This window comes from Ochlerotatus camptorhynchus, unplaced genomic scaffold, assembly GCF_037179485.1.
Source record: "Ochlerotatus camptorhynchus isolate MF236.1 unplaced genomic scaffold, CSIRO-AGI_Acam_v1.1 ptg000433l, whole genome shotgun sequence".
Lineage (NCBI taxonomy): Eukaryota > Metazoa > Arthropoda > Insecta > Diptera > Culicidae > Ochlerotatus > Ochlerotatus camptorhynchus.
In genome coordinates this window covers 3,687,514-3,706,944 of record NW_027040919.1, presented here as the reverse complement: position 1 = coordinate 3,706,944, position 19,431 = coordinate 3,687,514, and the positions used below count along the sequence as shown (strand labels likewise).

The 19,431-nt window shown below is 41.1% G+C and overlaps 1 protein-coding gene across 1 annotated transcript in view; it reads right to left on the bottom strand.

The window, feature by feature from the left end:
• Positions 1-19,431, bottom strand: part of LOC135711497 (uncharacterized) — a 200,088-nt gene that overhangs the window by 75,656 nt on the left and 105,001 nt on the right. The window contains exon 4 of the mRNA XM_065234352.1: positions 8,501-8,734. Coding sequence (XP_065090424.1) covers positions 8,501-8,734 — 234 coding nt within the window. The remainder of the gene's footprint in view (positions 1-8,500; positions 8,735-19,431) is intronic.

Below are 19,431 nucleotides of genomic sequence, written 5' to 3'. Positions count from 1 at the left end.
AATGTAGGGTTTGATCGGTGCTCTATAGTTCCCGCGATTAATGTATTGAGGTGTTTCAAATGTGGAGAATTTGGGCACAAGAGCATGGATTGCAAAAATTGTGAGAGATGCTCTAGGTGCAGCCAACAACACAAAACATCGGAGTGTACGTCAACTGTATTGAAATGTGTTAATTGTTTGAAAATGAATAAAGAACGTAAAATGAACTTGGACGTCAACCATGCCGCATTTAGTCCTGAATGTTTGCTCTATAAAAGACTTTTTGATCAGAAGAAAAGCAGCTTGCGTTTCAATAAATAGCAGCCAAGTTCCAGGAATGTGAATCAATTCGATTTTTTATATTTGAATATTGCGGGGTTGTCAACAAACTACGTAGCATTACGTCAGATTGTTGAGGAAAAACGTCCTCTTTTAGTTTTATTATCTGAAACTCATATTGTAGAAACTGAAGCTTTTGACCAGTATAGTATTCCGGGATATATTGTTGCTGCTTGTTTATCACATTCTAGACACACTGGCGGTGTTGCTATTTATGTCAAAGAATCAGTTCAATTCAACCTTCGTACTAACGAAGTTATTGATGGCAACTGGTTCTTGGGCATTACAGTTGTACGTGGCATGAAGATGGGTAATTATGGTGTTTTGTATCATTCTCCCAGTTCTAGTGACCAGCGTTTTGTTGATGTTTTAGAGAACTGGCTAGAGACATTCCTTGATTCAAGTAAATTAAATATATTAGCTGGTGATTTTAATATTAATTGGCGTGACAACCATAATTCGAATCATTTGAAGCGTTTAGCTGATTTTTTCAATTTAAAACAAACGGTAGATGAGTATACGCGTATTTCCAGGCACAGTAGAACTTTAATTGACCACGTTTATTCCAATTTTGATTCCATTTGTTCAGTTCCGGATGCTGATTTGAAAATAACCGATCATGAGACCTTAGTGATTAATGTATTAGATAATATCAATAATAACGATGACTTAGTCAAATTGAAGTGCTGGAGGAAATATTCGAAACAGGCTGTTTCAAATCTTGTTGAGAGAAGCGTGGATTTTCCATTCGCGGCCGGTAATTTAGATGAATCTGCAGCTGTTCTAACTAACACTTTGAAAACGTGTACCAATCAATTAGTTGAGCAAAAGTTTGTTTCTTTGAAAAACTCGAACAGCTGGTACAATTTGGAACTTTTGCGTCTTAAACGTAAGAGGGACAAATGGTACAAAAAGTTTTGCAGATCAAATAATGATAATCATTGGAATAGGTACACAATCGCGCGTAATAAATATTCACAATCGATAAAACAAACTCGTTGTGAATATGTCCAGAGGAAGATTGATCAGCATCAAAACAACAGCAAAGAGTTATGGAAAATTTTGAAATCTTTATTAAAACCTAGTAATTGCAAACCGCGGTCCATAACTTTTAATGGCACATTAGAACAGTCAGAACCAGTAATTGCATCTATGTTTAATGATTATTTTGTCGAAAGTGTTTCATTGATTAATCAATCCATTGAATTGGTCGATGAACCTGACGAAATAAAACAGCCAGTTAATAGTAGTTGTAGATTTGAAGGTTTTCACCAAATTACTTTAGATGAACTTAGAGTTATTTGCTTTTCATTAGGAAAATCGGCTGGAGTAGATAATGTTAATTCTAGAGTTATTCAAGATTGCTTTCATGTCATTGGCCACATCTTGCTGGACCTTATTAATGAATCTTTGCAGACTGGACATGTGCCACAAATTTGGAAGGAATCCTTAGTGGTTCCTATTCAAAAAGTTGCTGGAACGATTAAAGCCGAAGAGTTTCGTCCCATCAACATGTTGCACACATTAGAGAAAATTTTAGAACTTGTTGTTAAAGGCCAGCTGTTGGAGTATTTGAATAGCAACTCTTTGTTGATACCAGAACAATCAGGATATCGGGAAGGTCATTCCTGTGAAACTGCGTTGAATTTGGTGTTAGCAAAGTGGAAAGACAACTTGGAGCGTAAAGATACGACTGTTGCTGTTTTTTTGGATCTGAAACGCGCTTTTGAAACAATTTCTAGGCCCTTACTGTTAAGTACAATCAAGCGCTTTGGAATTACGAGTACTGCTTATAAATGGTTTGAAAGCTATTTATCTGACAGAACTCAACGGACTGTTTTTAATGATTCTGTTTCCAGTCCCGTGGGGAATAACCTTGGAGTGCCCCAGGGAAGTGTATTAGGGCCTCTTTTATTTATTATGTATATTAATGATTTGCGACGCGTTTTACGATTTTGCGACATTAATCTTTTTGCAGATGATACTGTGTTATTCATTGCAGCTAAGGATTTAGAAGTTGCCGTCTCACATTTGAATGAAGATTTGCGTTCTCTAAGTAGATGGTTGAAGTGTAAGCAGTTGAAATTAAATACAAGTAAAACTAAATTCATGGTAATTTCGCGGAACCGAGTAAATGATAATGTCTCCGTGGTAATTGATGATGAGGCTATTGATCGCGTTCGGGAGATTAAATATCTTGGCGTGATTATTGATGACAAACTTAAGTTCAACTCTCACATTGACAATGTCATCAAGAAAATTGCCAAGAAGTATGGAATTCTATGTCGACTGAAAAACGATTTAACTATTGCCAGTAAAATACAGCTATACAAATCAATCATCTCTCCTCATCTAGACTTTTGCCCATCCATTTTATTTCTAGCCAATGAAACACAAATATCGAGATTACAGCGTTTGCAGAATAAAATAATGCGTTTGATTTTGCGATGTAATAGATTCACTTCCTCAACTTTGATGCTGGACGCTTTAAAATGGCTGTCAGTGAAGCAAAGAATAGTTTATTTGACTATGGTGTTCATTTTTAAAGTAGTAAATGGTTTGCTGCCTCGATATTTGTGTGATCGAATTGAAAGAGGAAGTGATTTTCATAGATATAATACTAGAAACGCGGATGACATAAGAACACCACATTTCTTGACTTGCGCTTCACAGAATTCATTGTATTTTAAAGGAGTAAATGTTTTCAATTCGATGCCTAGACATATTGAACGTGCAACAACATTAGCAGAATTCAAGAGACATTGTATTTCACATGTTAAAACTGTCTTTTGAACAGTTATCCAGTGATTTTTATTTTTTTTTATGAATGGACGAAGTATGTATCTTGACGAAGTTATTTATAACGGATTATTTTGTATGGATAGCTGTCATAACGACTTTTTAATAATTATTGTAGCACTGCAAAAACTATTTTGTTCGCCACGATGGTGATTATGGATTTTTTTTTTATATTTGAATTAAAGTAGTAGTTAAAAAAAAAAAAAGTAGTAGTCTACAAAGGTTTGAGCCTCGCGCGCGTATTACGGATATAGAGGACTGAATTTAACATTTGATAAAAAAAATGCAACTTTGAAGCTTATTTGGAAGATACTTTGAGTTAGTATTAAGTTTTCTGGCTGAATGTCGGGGGTTCGTGAGCATTCCTGACATTGCTGAAAATTATAATAGCATCATTGCGGGGTTGCTAGTGTATAGGATGCTTTGTTGATTGTTCATTAACTCTTGATTGCTTGTAATACTTATGAATATTCTAGGTGGACAAAAAGGCGAACTAAGAGGTGGACGCCTAAGCTTTTTCACATTTATGTATATTGCTGTGAAGCAACTGTAAAGTCTAGAGGGAATTTATATCTGTAACTGTAACCAGCTCGTTTTTGTTTGCTAACCTGGTTAAAATGTTTATATTTAATTATCTTAAAGATAAATCGTCCAGCTCAAACCTTTGTAGGGGTAAGAGGTGGGACCATCATCATCATCATCATCAATAAAAATCGATTCCCCTAGATTCGGCATTCTTGGACGAAATCGTGCGCAGCACCTTATTTTCGCCCGACGCACCACCTTGCTGATCTTCCCGCTTCTGAAACTCATCTGTCAACTTTTGCTTCACCAACTCGATTGTGATGTCGTCGTCTGGTCGAGCCTCTAGAGCAACTACTAGGCCGTCGTACGATTCCGGTAGGCTGCGCAGAATCATCGTCACCTTCAGCTCCTTTGCCAACTCCTCCAGATAAGCAGCTCTGAGGCGATAGAACAGCTCGTCCAATTCCATAAAGTGGTTGACTATTAGCAATGATATCTAATTAACAAGATATCCCACTAATCAATTCCTCATACAAGGCATGTAGTTACCACCCTTATTTGATCTCAGTGCTATCTGTTGATGGCACATTGAAACTGTTGGGAGTTCCCCGCCAACTTTACCACCAGGGCTCAATAACTGACAGGTGTCAGCATGACACATGTCAACGCGGACGTTGATGATCAGCCGAGGGAAGAGGACGATATCATCCTCGAAGTCATCATCGTTATATTGCGATAGCAAGATTCTTACTTGTTTGTGATTAGGGTTGCCATATGGTATCCTAAAGGAGGACATGTCCTTCTTTTTCAATAATTTTTCTACGTCCTCCTTTTGCCCAAAAATGTCCTCGTTTTTAATCCTTGCATTTTTCCAGTAACATATTAATAAAATTGTTTTCAAAAAGCGTTGTTTGCAGAGCTTATTTGTTTAATTATGTCGCAACTTTATCTTATCTAGCAAATGCCATTCGATGGTGGGACTAGGAGTATACTACAGCTGTCAACTCCCCACATTTAGACGATCAAGGTTGCTGTCCATCTCGTGAATTTAACCTAAATTTGACGTATGGAAATTTTTTAAATAAACCTGCATATTTCAGACAAACCAGGAATCAATTTTGACAATCAATTTCTCGAAAATCGGACGATCAACAACAGACGGATTTTCGAACATTATATATTATTTTCGAAGAGTCAGTGAAAATTCATCAATTTTCTTTATTTTTACTTAAATTTGACATTTCGAAAATAAATTATAATGTTCGATAAACTCTCTGGTAAATTTAACAGGTTGCTTTGATGTTCAATGTTGGTTTCAATCAGCGATGACATGTATCCTGATTTTTGTACATGATAAAGGCTGGGATGGTTTTAAGGCTGTAAAGCTGCAGTTTTCATTTCATGAATTAAATTGATATCTACCACAAGTTATGAACCGTCTCAATTGAACCTTAGCAAATCATGAATTTTGTGATAGCGCACATATTATTAAAACGTTTGATAAAAACTCATTGTCCTCCTTTAATGTTAAGAAAAGGAATCATTGTCCTCCTTAATCTCCAAACCTCAAATGAAATGTCCTCCTTTTCAAGTTTTTGATATGGTAAGCCTGCTTGTGATTGCTTCGATTTTCAATCATTACCACTTTATACGCAACAGAAACACTTGAGAAGACAATCACATATCCAAGCGCACATCATGATGTGCTTGTAATATGTTTTGCTTTCGAGCGAAAGAGTTTCCGATATACCACTGGTATCAGTAAGAAGCAACTCTAATAGTAATTGATGATTTATGGAGCTGTTGTTCAACATAATCTTAATAAGCATAGAAGTAAACATAGGAAACCCTTTCTCTACAGAATTATTCCAATAGCTAGGGTAGCTACTGGAAATGCAACGAATCGAAATCATTGCTAAACGTAATAAAATAAGCCGTCTTCTTTGGCCAACGCAACACGCCTTCCATTCAAACATTACGTTGGAATAAACATTACTTTCCTATTTTATAACGAAGGAAGTATTTGACAACGCCGGTGAAAACAAACGCAAACGGGAGTAGCCAAAGCTGAATGATGGCGATGAGTGATGACACCGCTTCGTGTATTGATTTGCACTGTATCGTCCGCTCAGTTGTGTGGGTTCGTACATGTATGCATGTTGGTGTGCGTGTTTTCTTTCAACGCAGCAGTTCAACGTTGTCTCGTCACAAACCGTTTGGCGCTATTATCTGTCTCTATAAATTCCAAAGAGTGAAGAGGGTCTGCCATTAGACTGATGGAAAATTTGAAATTTTTGCTCCACACTGCTCAAACGGTTTCAAATCAGGTCCTGATTAGCCTCCCAAAATTTAAACTCATTTGGTAAAAAACTGACTTGGCACAAACCATTCGAAGTTTTTATGGAAATTGCTATGGGAAATCTAAACTTTTTGTTCATTGTCTTCTACCCATTTTCCATATTGCTTTTTCGAAAAGTTCTATATTTATTCTTACGGAAAATTTTCTAAGCTACAACTTTGCGAAATATCGTTTTTCAGTCAAATGTCAAATTAAATAGTTATTAATTGTTTAATAGATTGATAATCTTATGGCATGATCAAGCAGCTGTTTTGTGGGCAACACTGGATTCTGCAGTGTGACATAGTAGCCATGATATTTGTGCTCTATTCTTCGCACCAGAACCACCAATGTTGCCTGCTGAACAGTTGAATGAGCATAATCATAAGACATCAGTGACTTGAATCATTAATAACTTTTGTTCCTTACATTTGATTGAAAAGTGGTTTTCAACAAAGATGTAGCTGAGAAAATTTTCTACAATCGCTGCTATCATTTTTAAAAGCATAATGATGTGGAATTGTTAAATAGATATCAACAAAAACATAAGTTCTCCAATAGTAATTCCCATATAAACTTGAAATGGTTTGTGCCAAGTCAGTTTCTTACTAAAGTAGTTCAAATTTTGGGAGGCTAATCAAGACCCAATTTGGAACCATTTGAGCAATGTGGAGCGAAAATTTCAAATTTTGCATCAGTCTATTGACCATACTTCCCTCTTCATCCAGATTTTTGCAGCACAGCCTCTTCAGAAGAGATACACGCGATGTCACTGTATTCTTCTCATAATGCTCCTTCAGGGCATTCCAGCGCGCACGGGCACTCACAGCATTTCGGATCAGACCGATTTGGGTTTCTTCAACGCAAAGTCCAATGGTTGCTTTCGCCTTCAAGTCGTCCTTTTTCCATCGATCCGTCACAGGTTCCGGCTTTGCTTCTTCGATGACCCACCAAATCTCCTCCCGCGTCAGCAACTGTTCCATTCGAAATTTTCAGGTTATCCAGTTGCCGGTCGTCAGCTTCGGGAAATTGAATTTCTCCGCCATCTTACAGCTGCAACTTGTGTTGCTGTGCAACCAAATGCAAAAGTCTTTCTCAGCACAAGATCACCTCGTCTACCGGCACTTTTGACGTTCGCGGTTTTGTGTTACTCACTGGGCCCATAACCTATTGGCGTAATAGGCAGTGGGAATATTCAGGTACCGTGAATAAACCAAATTATAAACACTCAACAAATTATGCTTCTGTACTGCGTTTTGAGTGAACTTGGACAAACAATAGATAGGTTTGATTTTATTATGATCTTCGCAGCAGTGCTGCCAGTATTACCCCACAGTGTACATCATCCGCAGAAAGAAGCGTCGTCAACAAAATTTTGGGGCGTTATGCACTACTAATCAACTATATAAATATTCAGTCTGGTATTAAACAGCTTTATTCACCTGAAATCAAGCAATAACCAGCTTCTGTTCTAACTATTTAGCTTGATTTGTTACTTGGGCAGTTCATTATTTTTCTACTTGACGGCATCACGACAGTCGCATCACAAAATCACGATCCAGTATAAATATAGGCAGAAATAAACTTCCAAAGATTCCCGATTGTTCTGCTATTCAAATTTGTTTTATCATATTGATAATCAGTCTTCGTTTCGATGTGTTGCTAGAGAAAAATGATTGAAAATCCTTTAGGGATTAGGAGAAATCCAAAAGAATCGATGGAGCATTTGCGAACCGGAGGTCGCAAAGTTCATCAAGCAAAGTTTTCCTACACACACAAAAGATATAGCTTTGAAAAACATTGAATACGATGCTTCTGAGAAGATGCTCTTTAAGCTATACCCGAATGTGTAAAATTCATAGAATAAAACTTTCCCTAAAGTACACAACAAGCAATGCGCTTCCTTCGAAACCCCCCGCGTAATGATACGATTATCCTTTCACATCCTGATTTTCTAGAAACAAAGCGAAAGAAGCACAAAACACTGTTACATTTTCCTCTCATTTCCCAAATTGAAAAGCGACCACACAATCCGACCTAATGCCTTCACCTTCTTGTGAGTGTAGCTTTCACCCAGCAACGGTAGTAGTGCAATGCATTTTCACGATTCGGTGCCTCGAATGAATACCTAAATAAGAAAAAAGTGAACCATGCAGCACAAAATGCATTTATTCCATACGCTCACCGTCGGTCGGTCGGTATAGATGCATCCTCTCGGTGAAGTATGGTTGGAAAAAATCCCTGAAAGCCCTCTCGTTATGCCATCACTTCTATAATGCTGTTTTTGTTGTTGTGTCAGGATTTCCCCTCCGGGCTCCACAGGATCGAGTTTAGCAAAATATAATTCAATTCTATGGAACCGAGGTAGCAAACAAAAGCCCTCTACTACATTTCGTGAAGAATGTTGGCATTTCTCAACCATCTTCCCTTTCGGTGGATACAGTGTGCAGCTATCAAAATCCAACTCGTTTGGAGGATGAAGAAGAAGAAGAAAAAAAAATAGTCCATGGCAATACTTACATCCAGCAGAAACATGAGACTGGCCCGCTTGTACAGGTTCGCTTCGCACATGGCCAGGATCACGTGGTCCAGAGCGGTCAGCCCGTCCTCGTCCGACGATCCGGCACTGCGTCGTCCAGTTGCTGCGTCACCATCGTTTCCACCACTACTGCTGCCGCTGGATCGCTGCTGATAGTTGACCGAGAATGATGAAATAGTTTTCTGCAGTGTTACACCGAGCGAATAGATCCACATCTGTTGTTGTCGTCGTCGTCATCGTCGTCCACATCGTTATCGTTGTTGGGTAGTTCGACCGGCCCCACACAGATGGCGCAACGATGATGTCAGATGGGAAATTTGCATGAAAAGAGAGACAGAGCGGAAATTGCGAACTGGTTTAAGTCACTGTGAATAATTTAATTAATTTCGGTTTTTTGATGTATTACATTTCGCCTGATGCGATGGAATTTCGGTAATTGGAGCCTGAAAATACCTAGATGTTTTGCGGAGGAGAAATTATTCGCCGGAAAATTGCTGAGTCGATGGTTTTCACGATTCGAATTCCACTCAAAGTTGCAAAAAGTGGAGTTACCCAGTGAGTGAGTAAAATGTTCCTCGCTTTACCGGGAACACTGCTCGAGGAGTATTTTAATAGACGGAGTGAAATGTCTCCCTATTTTCCTCGTATTCAAGAAGTTTTTCCTGGAAAATCTATGAAAATGTTTCTCCATTAACCGGGTAGCTCAAAGTTTTGCAATTATGAGTCAAATTGGACTCAATTTTTAGTTACTCTCATTGGTCGTGCAAAATGATTGGAAAATCGCCCTGACTCATTCTAGCTATGTATTAGGAAAAGTGAAAATTCGATAACAAGGAAAGCGGAGTCATTGAACTTCGTTCAGTTGATCCCCCGGAACGGACAGCTTCGGATTGAAATGTGTACAGTCGGAAAACGTAACGACGTTAGTGCCAATCTAGTATCAATTTAGCACCGGCCATCGATCCAGATGGCTGGATAATGGAATGGGAGATGATGTGATGGCAATTGCTGCCCATTGCTCTGAGCCAGTGGTTGAAGGTGCTGTTGTGATCCGGAAAGTGGTCACTTGTCAGATTGTTGTCAGGATTTGCTATTCATTGGGATTGAATTACGGGGCTGATGACTTTGTGGTTTTGATGTCTGCTGGATATGGGAACGTTTTTTGCCTATTGAGATTTAATAGGAACAGCAACTTGAAGGTAGACCGGATGTAAAAAGGCTCATAAGTTGAACCTTAAAATTCCGGTTGTTAAACGACATATATACGATAGAGAACTACAAACGAAAACTAACTTCACTTTTACAACAATGTGGCGAGCTTGTTTACAAAGGGTTTGTATTCTCAAAGCGATTTGCGTTGCCGTCTTTCAAATCGTCGTTTTACCTTTTTTACTACCATAATATAGGTATTAGAATCGGATGTCACACGTCTTGCCGTCTGTGACCGATAGCCATCCACACAAGCTATCTCACCTGCATAAAACATTCCCAACCGATAGAACTCGGCTCGATCTGGCTCGACAGTTTGATTACGACATCGTAGAATCAAATTGAATGTGAAAAATCGACCCGGCAAGATGAAATTTGCTGATGTCTGTATGTGCATCTGTGGACGCGTTTCATCTAGGCAAGCTTTTTTTCGAAATGGTTTATCCGATTCAATAAGGTTGATACCTGTGTGTCGTTCAACGTTTTTTTTAAGTCAGGGGAAGGCTCATTTTGGGCGTTAGCATCTGAAGAAGAGATTGTACGCATTTGTATTGTGTTGATGCCATGAGTTTTTTTTTTGTTTTGTTTAAAGAGACTTTACCCTTCAAGGGCATTCGTCTCTGAAAATTTAATAATTATTGTTCACAAAATATATACATTTCAAATTTTCTTATACATTCTAATTTATTTAAAAAAACTTATTACTTTCACTTCCGCATCCTTATTGTTTCTTAATACAAATTCTACGTCGTCGGGAAAACCCACTTCGTGATGCTGTGAGTTGAACTGCTGACAGCCGATGAGGATATGATGAACAGTTTGGTCCCTGTTACAGGTATTGCAAACTTCTTGCGGTTTCCTTTCGAACAAATGGTGTTTTGTTAGCCAGGTGTGTCCGAGTCGAAGCCTCGTAAGAACTATTTGGTCTCTTCTATCCTTCTGGTCCATCCATCCAAAAACTGTTGGTTTAACAATCCTAGTTATATTTCTTGCTGATCCATCCCAAGTTGACTGATGTATTTTCCATATTTCACTTTTACTCCATTCGATAATATCGTGTGTTGGAACATTGTTTGCAGCTTTCTCTCGCTGTCGACCTTTATTTGCTACTCTGTCAGCATCTTCATTTCCGGTTATTTTCGAGTGACCGGGAATCCAGCAGTAGCAAATATCCGTTTCTTCTGCTTCCCTCTCGATAGCTTGAACATACGGGTTCTTGGACTTTCCTGCTTCTAGTGCTTGTAGGTAACTAGCAGAGTCGCTAAATATAACGGACTTGCCATTTGCTTCACGAGTTGCCCATAACAAAGCTGCAGCTTCAGCAGTGAAAACTGAGCATTGTTCAGGAAGACTAGCTTCAATTCTAGTTGTAGGACCAATTACACCGAAACCAACTTTACCATCAGCCATCGGTTGTGCTCTTGGTATTTGTGATCTACTAACTCACGAAAAGATTCCCTTGTTAGCTGAGGCGTCTGTCCTGCTTTGACTTTCGCTTTGATTGTCCAATCGATTGGTGGTTTCCGTTTGTGCCAAGGTCTATGCTGAATAGTTATGAGTTTTTTCAATGGCGGAAGCGATTTACCCGTAAGGTGTTGGAAGGCAGTGTTGGCTCTTTTCCATAAACCGTTGGACTCGTTAGGTAGTTTTTCTAGCACGGAACATGATTTCCTAATTAGTGACAGGATGACCTTGTACTGGCAAGGTAAATATCCCGATTCCACGGCCAGAGGCAAGATAGGGCTGGTACCAAGGGCACCTGAAGCGATTCTTAGAATTTGGTTGTAGATCGGGGCAAGGTTTTTGAGGTTCTCTTTCCTGAGAATTTCCATACCATAGAAAAGTTTTGATGTTATTGTTGCATTTCCTATGTAAAGAAGGGTCTTACGGTCTGCTTTTTTCGAAATAGCTCTTAACAAGTTCAGACGGCTTCTGCAATCCTCTTTAAGTTGCTTCGTATGTATATTAAATTTACAGTTCCTGTCAAAAAGAACGCCCAAGATTCTTGTAGACTTGGTCTTAGGGATAACGGAGTCCCCCAACAATATCTTAGCCCCTTCTAAATGCCAGTTTTTATGACGGATAACCTTGCAACAGTGCATGGTTGAATACTTTGCAGGAGACATCTCGAAGCCATCCCCTCACTGCGTCCTAGCAAGAAGTACGGTCGACTTATTTCGCGCTCCGTTAATTTGGAAGTTTTCTCGCTATTATCTGACGTAAATAATCAGTTTTTCTCGCTTAGTGATTCCTGGCATAATTCTCGATAAATTTATCAAAAAGTGAGTTTTTTTTTTCTGAGAAGAAAGTGTGTTTTCGGCATCATCGAAAATTGTTTTTGCGATTGCCAATTCGCCAACCATTTTGCGCACCATCGGTGCGTGGTAACGCATACCTGCACACGGATCATCGTCATCGAGTGTCAGCATCTGCCTCCACATTTAAACCGCTCATCCATCATCGTGTGTTCAGCTGAGTGCCGACCCTCACATAAGCACACACCAACGAAGACCGCCCGCACACGCTGATCGAAGATCATCAAAGCTGCGCGTCGCTCCGCTACTGCTGTGTAAACGCTCGGTGATAGTAGTATAGGATTATCAGATAAGTTTTTGTTCTTGTTTCTTTCTTTCTCCCATCTGTTAAATTTTAAGTTTGTGTTTCTGTGTTAGTATTTTTTTTTCTTCGTGTATTGTGTCCGAGTAATTTTGATTATCGTTGTAGTGGTAGAGCGTTTTTCGCTCCCACTAGTACGGCAAAATGGACATTTTGTCGGAAGACGAAATGGACGTTTTGTCGGAAGATGACACCACTTTGCCACGCGATAGCAAGAAGGGTCGAAAACGTCTGTCATCCCAGAAATCAGATGATGCCATCCCTGCTTCGTCATCTCAGTCTGGTAATGGACAGGGACAGATAAGCCCCCGATCGCGAGCCTACCCAGAAGACTCGACTGGCCCATGGGTTGTTTACTTTCAGCCCAAAAAGAAACCTTTGAATGTAATGCAAATTACTAATGATCTGACGAAGCGGTTCTCGGCCGTGACCGAAATCTCGAAGGTGAGGTACAATAAACTTCGCGTTGTCGTCTCTAACCTGAAACAAGCTAACGAGATTGCTGCCTCCCAGCTCTTTACACTCGAGTATAGAGTGTACATCCCAGCTCGTAATGTGGAGATCGAAGGTGTGGTCACCGAAGCGAGTCTGACCCCCGAGATCTTGGCGAAGCAAGCGGTTGGCCGTTTCAAGAACCCCTTGCTTCCCACGGTTGAGATACTGGAAGTCCAGAAGCTGAACTCAGTATCTTTCAGCGAGGGTAAAAAGAGCTTTACCCCCACAGACTCGTTTCGGGTGACCTTTTCTGGTTCAGCCCTTCCTCACTACATTGAGTTGGGAAAACTTCGGCTACCTGTGCGTTTGTTTGTTCCTCGGGTCATGAACTGCCAAAACTGCAAACAGTTGGGACATACGGCCTCTCACTGTGGCAGCAAGGCACGCTGTTCCAAATGCGGGGAGAAGCACGAGGATGGCGCCTGCACAGTCACTGCACCAAAATGCGTGTACTGTAAGGGAACTCCTCATGGTCTCTCATCGTGCCCGGCGTACAAACAACGCGGGGAGAAACTAGAACGCTCTCTTAAGGAGCGTTCCAGGCAGTCTTTTGCAGCAATGCTAAAAACAGCCACACCATCAACCAACGACAAAAATCCCTTCGCTGTTTTGTCTGATGACGAGTCTGACTCTGACTTGGCTGAGGAGGGAGTTTCTTTCAGTTTTCCGGAAGGTTCTGTACGGAAACGAAAACGCATCCGTTCGCGGAAAGTTGCAGATAAGGAACCCCAAATCAGTTTGCCCAAATCAAGGAGTGATGGAAAAAAGGAAGTTTCAACTCCTCCTGGTTTCCGCAGAACTGACTATAACCAGAACTTTCCATCTCTCCCGGGGACATCGAAAACCCCTGATGGCCCATTTTTAAGAACAGAAGCCCCTTCTTCATCCGGATTGTTCTCATTTGATAAAATTGTGGACGATATTCTCAAGTACCTCAATATTTCTGATCCTCTCAAAAGCATTGTTCTGGCAATGCTTCCTTCTGTGAAGACCCTCTTCAAGCAATTGACATTGAAGTGGCCCCTCATTGCAGCAATCATTTCCTTCGATGGATAATTTTCCAAACGAGGTCGGGGATTTGATCACTGTTCTACAGTGGAATTGTCGAAGTCTCATTCCTAAATTAGATTCTTTTAAGTTTTTAATTCACAATAATGATTGTGATGCATTTGCTCTTTGTGAAACTTGGCTCTCTTCAGATATTGATCTTCCTTTTTATGATTTTAACATTATTCGACTGGATCGTGAGGATTCGCGTGGAGGAGGGGTACTTTTGGGGATCAAAAAGTGCCATTATTTCTATAGAGTGAATCTTCCACAATTTACAGGTATTGAAGGTAAGAGCCTTTGTATTGCTTCTGTTTATATTCCTCCTAGAGCCGTTGTTAATCGCAAACAACTTTCAGATATCTGTTCGGTACTTCCTGCTCCACGGTTGATTATGGGAGATTTGAATTCCCACGGTACAGGCTGGGGGGAACTGTATGATGACAACCGTTCTACTTTGATATATGACCTCTGCGACAGCTTTAATATGACAATTCTTAACAATGGAGAAGTAACACGTTTGGCTGGCCCATCCTCGAATGGAAGTAGATTAGACCTCACACTTTGCTCTAACTCATTATCGTTGGATTGCACGTGGAATGTGATCCAAGATCCCCACGGTAGTGATCACTTGCCGATCAAAGTTTCAGTTGCCAGTGGGTTCAATCCGTCGGAACCCGTTAACGTCGCGTACGATCTCACCCGTAATATCGATTGGACAAAGTTCAAGAATGTGATAGAAGATGCCCTAACGTCGGTAGAAGGGCTTCCACCGTTGGAGGAATATAACTTCCTCTCCAATCTGATCTTGGACAGCGCGCTTCAAGCTCAAACTCGGCCGGTTCCAGGAACGTCTTTCCGTAGGAAACCTCCTTCCCCTTGGTGGGACCAGCAATGCACTGAGGTTTATCGTAAAAAGTCCGACGCGTTTAAGCTTTTCCGGAAACGTGGAACACCCGTACATTTCGAAGCGTACTCGGCTCTTGAACGCGAACTCAAGAGCCTCATCAAAGCCAAGAAACGCGGATACTGGCGGCAATTCGTGGACGGATTATCGCGCGAAACGTCGATGAATACGCTTTGGAATGTGGCGCGAAGGATGCGTAACCGGTCTTCAAACAACGAGAGCGAGGAGTACTCCGATAGTTGGATTCTCAAGTTCGCGCGAAAAGTATGTCCTGATTCTGTGCCGGCACAGATGATTCCTCGCGAAACGATGAATTCGGTAGACGAGATCAGCCAGCCTTTTTCAATGCTGGAGCTCTCACTCGCGCTCCTTTCGTGTGGCAATTCGGCTCCGGGGGCTGATAGAATCAAGTTCAACTTGTTATAGCCATTAAAAAGCCTGGAAAACCCGCGTCAGATCACAATTCGTATCGTCCCATTGCGATGTTATCGTGTATTCGAAAATTGTTGGAGAAAATGATCCTTTTTCGCCTGGACAAATGGGTTGAGTTGAACCACCTACTCTCAGATACTCAATTTGGTTTCCGTAGGGGCAAGGGAACGAACGACTGTCTCGCGTTGCTTTCCACTGAAATTCAGTTGGCTTTTGCTAATAAAGAGCAAATGGCTTCTGTCTTCTTGGATATTAAGGGGGCTTTTGATTCAGTATCGGTTGAAGTCCTTTCAGACAAACTCCACGCTTGTGGCCTTTCTCCATTAATTAATGACTTTTTGTACAATTTGCTGTCAGAGAAACATATGAGCTTTTCTCATGGAAACTCTACAGCTTCACGATTTAGCTACATGGGTCTCCCCCAGGGCTCATGTTTAAGCCCCTTCTGTATAATTTCTACGTCAGAGAAATTGACAATTGTCTAAGGGACAACTGCACGTTGAGACAACTTGCAGATGACGGAGTAGTGTCTATGACAGGACCCAGAGAGGCCGACCTGCAAGGACCCTTACAGGATACCTTAGACAATTTGTCTACTTGGGCTATCCAGCTAGGTATCGAATTCTCCACGGAGAAAACTGAGTTGGTCGTTTTTTCTAGGAAGCATAGCCCAGCACAACCAAAGCTTCAACTTTTGGGTAAACCGATCACTCATTCTATGTCCTTCAAATATCTTGGGGTCTGGTTCGATTCAAAATGCACCTGGAGATCCCACATTGAGTATCTGAAGCGGAAATGCCAACAAAGGATCAATTTTCTCCGAAAAATTACCGGAACGTGGTGGGGAGCCCATCCGCAAGATCTTCTAACGTTGTACCGGACAACGATTTTATCGGTTTTAGAGTACGGCAGTTTTTGCTTCCAGTCGGCGGCTAAAACGCACATCATCAAACTGGAACGGATCCAGTATCGCTGTCTTCGTATCGCGTTAGGATGCATGCACTCGACTCATACGATGAGTCTCGAAGTGTTAGCGGGCATGTTGCCACTCTCTTATCGGTTATCGGAATTATCCCTCAGGCTCCTCACCCGTTGTGAAATTATGAACCCACTGGTGATTGCAAACTTTGAGAAGCTTCTTGAGCTAAACCCTCAAACTCGTTTTATGTCATTGTACTACGTGTACATAACACAGGATGTCAGCCCTTCGCAGCATAATCCCTATCGTGTTTGCTTCTCCGACTTCGACAGTTCTGTTCATTTTGATTTATCAATGACGCATGAGATTCGCGGAATCCCAGAGCATCATCGTTCCATGATTGTTCCGTCAATTTACGCTGCAAAGTTTGGCCAAGTTGATTCCGCAAGATCGTTCTTCACAGATGGATCACTAATAGAGTCGTCCGCTGGTTTTGGTATTTTTAACGAATTTCATAGCGCCTCTCGAATGCTTCAAGCTCCTTGTTCCGTATATGTTGCTGAGCTGGCGGCAATACATTATACGCTAGAAACGATCGCCTCACTTGCACCAGATCATTATTTTATTTTTACGGATAGTCTCAGTTCTGTCGAGGCTATTCGCTCTATGAGGCCGGTAAAGCACTCCTCGTATTTTCTCATGAAAATACGAGAGCTTTTAAGTGCTTTATCTTTAAGATCTTTTGTCATCACCTTTGCATGGGTCCCATCTCATTGCTCGATTCCGGGCAATGAGATGGCTGACTCACTTGCTAAGGTGGGCGCTATGGAAGGCGATATTTACGATCGACAAATCGCCTACGATGAATTTTTCTTCATTTATCGTCAACAGTCACGTCGTCAGCTGGCAGAATAAGTGGAGTGAAGGGAGTTTGGGACGATGGCTATATTCGATCATCCCTAAGGTGTCGAAGAGCTCTTGGTTCAAAGGGTTGGATGTGGGTCGAGACTTCATTCGTGTGATGTCTCGCCTCATGTCCAATCACTATTCGTTAAACGCTCACTTGTTCCGTGTTGGGCTGAAGGACAGCAATCTCTGTGAATGTGGACAAGGTTACCAGGACGCAGATCACATTATTTGGTCTTGTGCTGAGCATCGCGGAGTCAGATCTGAACTGTACGATTCCCTTCGGGCTCGAGGTAGACAACCTAATGTTCCAGTTCGGGATATTTTGGCTAGACGCGATCTGGAGTTTATGAAACTCATATATGTTTACTTTAAGAATATTAACATTAGATTGTAAGTTTTATTAACCTTGTGTTTAGTTTGTATTTTGTACGTGTGGGTTTTTTTTTATGTTTGTTTTCAAGATGAATAGAAATTAGTTCATGTTTTAGGATTAATTAAATATTTGTATCGTAAACCACATTTCAAACCTCCCTCTCCCTTTTCCCATCAAAAAAAAAAAAATTGTAAATCCCCACTAACCTCGAGACAACCGCGAGTATCCGGTCCAGCTCCTTTAACTTTAAATATAAGAAATCAATAATGTATAACAAAAATGATAACTCGGCTCTGTAAAGTTTATTCGATTGAGCCTGTACAAATAAAGTAATTAATAAAAAATAAAAAACAGGTTGATCCCTTTCCCTTCCGGAATGCATATTGCCTGTGGTGCAAATTACCAGTTTCCTCTAAGTGCGCGATGAGCCGATGATTCACCATTCGTTCCATGGTTTTGGCCACACAACTCGTTAGCGAGATTGGGCGGAAGTTACCAGCTTCGTTTCTGTTACCTACACCTTTGGGGATCGGGATGATTATACTTTCTTTCCATTCAGTAGGGAGTTCTCCACTGGACCAGATTCGATTGAAGGCTTTTAGGAGGCTAGCCTTACAATGGAAAGGAAGTCGTTTTAGCATAGGATAGCCTATTTCATCCGGTCCAACTGATGTTCCTGCTGCGCTTTCTAGTGCTCGAAAGAGCTCTTGAATCGAAAAGTTTCTATTCAACACAGTATCTTCATCTGTGTCAAGCTCAAGTTCGATATCTTCCCTTTGCTGTTTACATCGCAGAAACGCTTCTGGATAAATTTCTGTGACGGAAGAGGCTGCAAAAAAATCAGCAAAGTGCTCGGCGATTGCTGTAGGGTCGTTTACATGTTCTCCGTCGATGATAAGTCCGATTCCCCTAGCACTCTTCTTTCCATTCAGTCTATTAAAGCGTTGCCATAGTTCGGATGTGGGTGTACTGCTTGTGAATATTTGTTGAAACTCAGCCCAAGATTTTCTTTTCGCTTTCTCCACAGCTTTCGTAGCTTCTGCTTTTGATGCGTTGAACTGCTGCTTTGCCTCACTCTTGCTTGGGTTGTCATCGCTCATCTTCCTTAGCTTCCGCAGAGCTTTTCTTCGTTTCCGTATCAATTCACCTACTTCTTGGTTCCACCATATCTGCTTCTTCTTTCCAGGCACACCGTTACCTCTCGGGATAAACACTGATGCTGCTTCAAATATACTACGAGTGATATCTTGGATATTGGCATCAGAGTCTGCCGGAATTTTCTGTGCGATAACATTTTCGAATTTGGTCCAATCGGCATCCTTGTATAACCATCTTTTTTTCGAGAGGGTAGCAGGGAGTGGGTTGTAAGTTCTAATGTGTATTGGAAAGTGATCGCTACCATGCAAGTCTTCTTCGCAGTACCAATTGAACTTGGATGCAAGAGAACTGGAGATGAAAGAAACGTCGATTGCAGTGAACAAGCCCGGGGTGCAATGGTAATGAGTAGGTGATCCATCGTTCAATGCAAGGAGATTATTTTCGATTGCCCATTCAAGTAGTAGTCGACCCCGAAAGTTAGATTTACTGCTACCCCAGGCTTCGTGGGATGCGTTGAAGTCACCACAGAGTAGATACGGTGGGTCGAGAGTTAGTAAGAGATCGTGCAACTTACCGACAAGCTCCTGACTATTAAGAGTGTGTGGTACGTAGATGGAGATAACTGTGATATTCCATGGCTTTCCGACTCTAGCAATGCAGGCGTGCAAGCCAGAGTTGTTTGGAAGAAGATGGAAAGGAACATCTTTAGGAATGCCAAGGCCGGTTATACCATTACCCAAGCTTTCGGGCCGACTGCAGGTGACCCACTGGTAATTATTCTTCAGAAGAATCTCCGTTTTACTGGTCATCATCTCTTGAAGGCAGATTGCTATAGGATGCCTCTCATCGACGATGCTGCGGAACTCGTTGTAATTTCGCCATACGCTGCGCACATTCAATTGAAGTA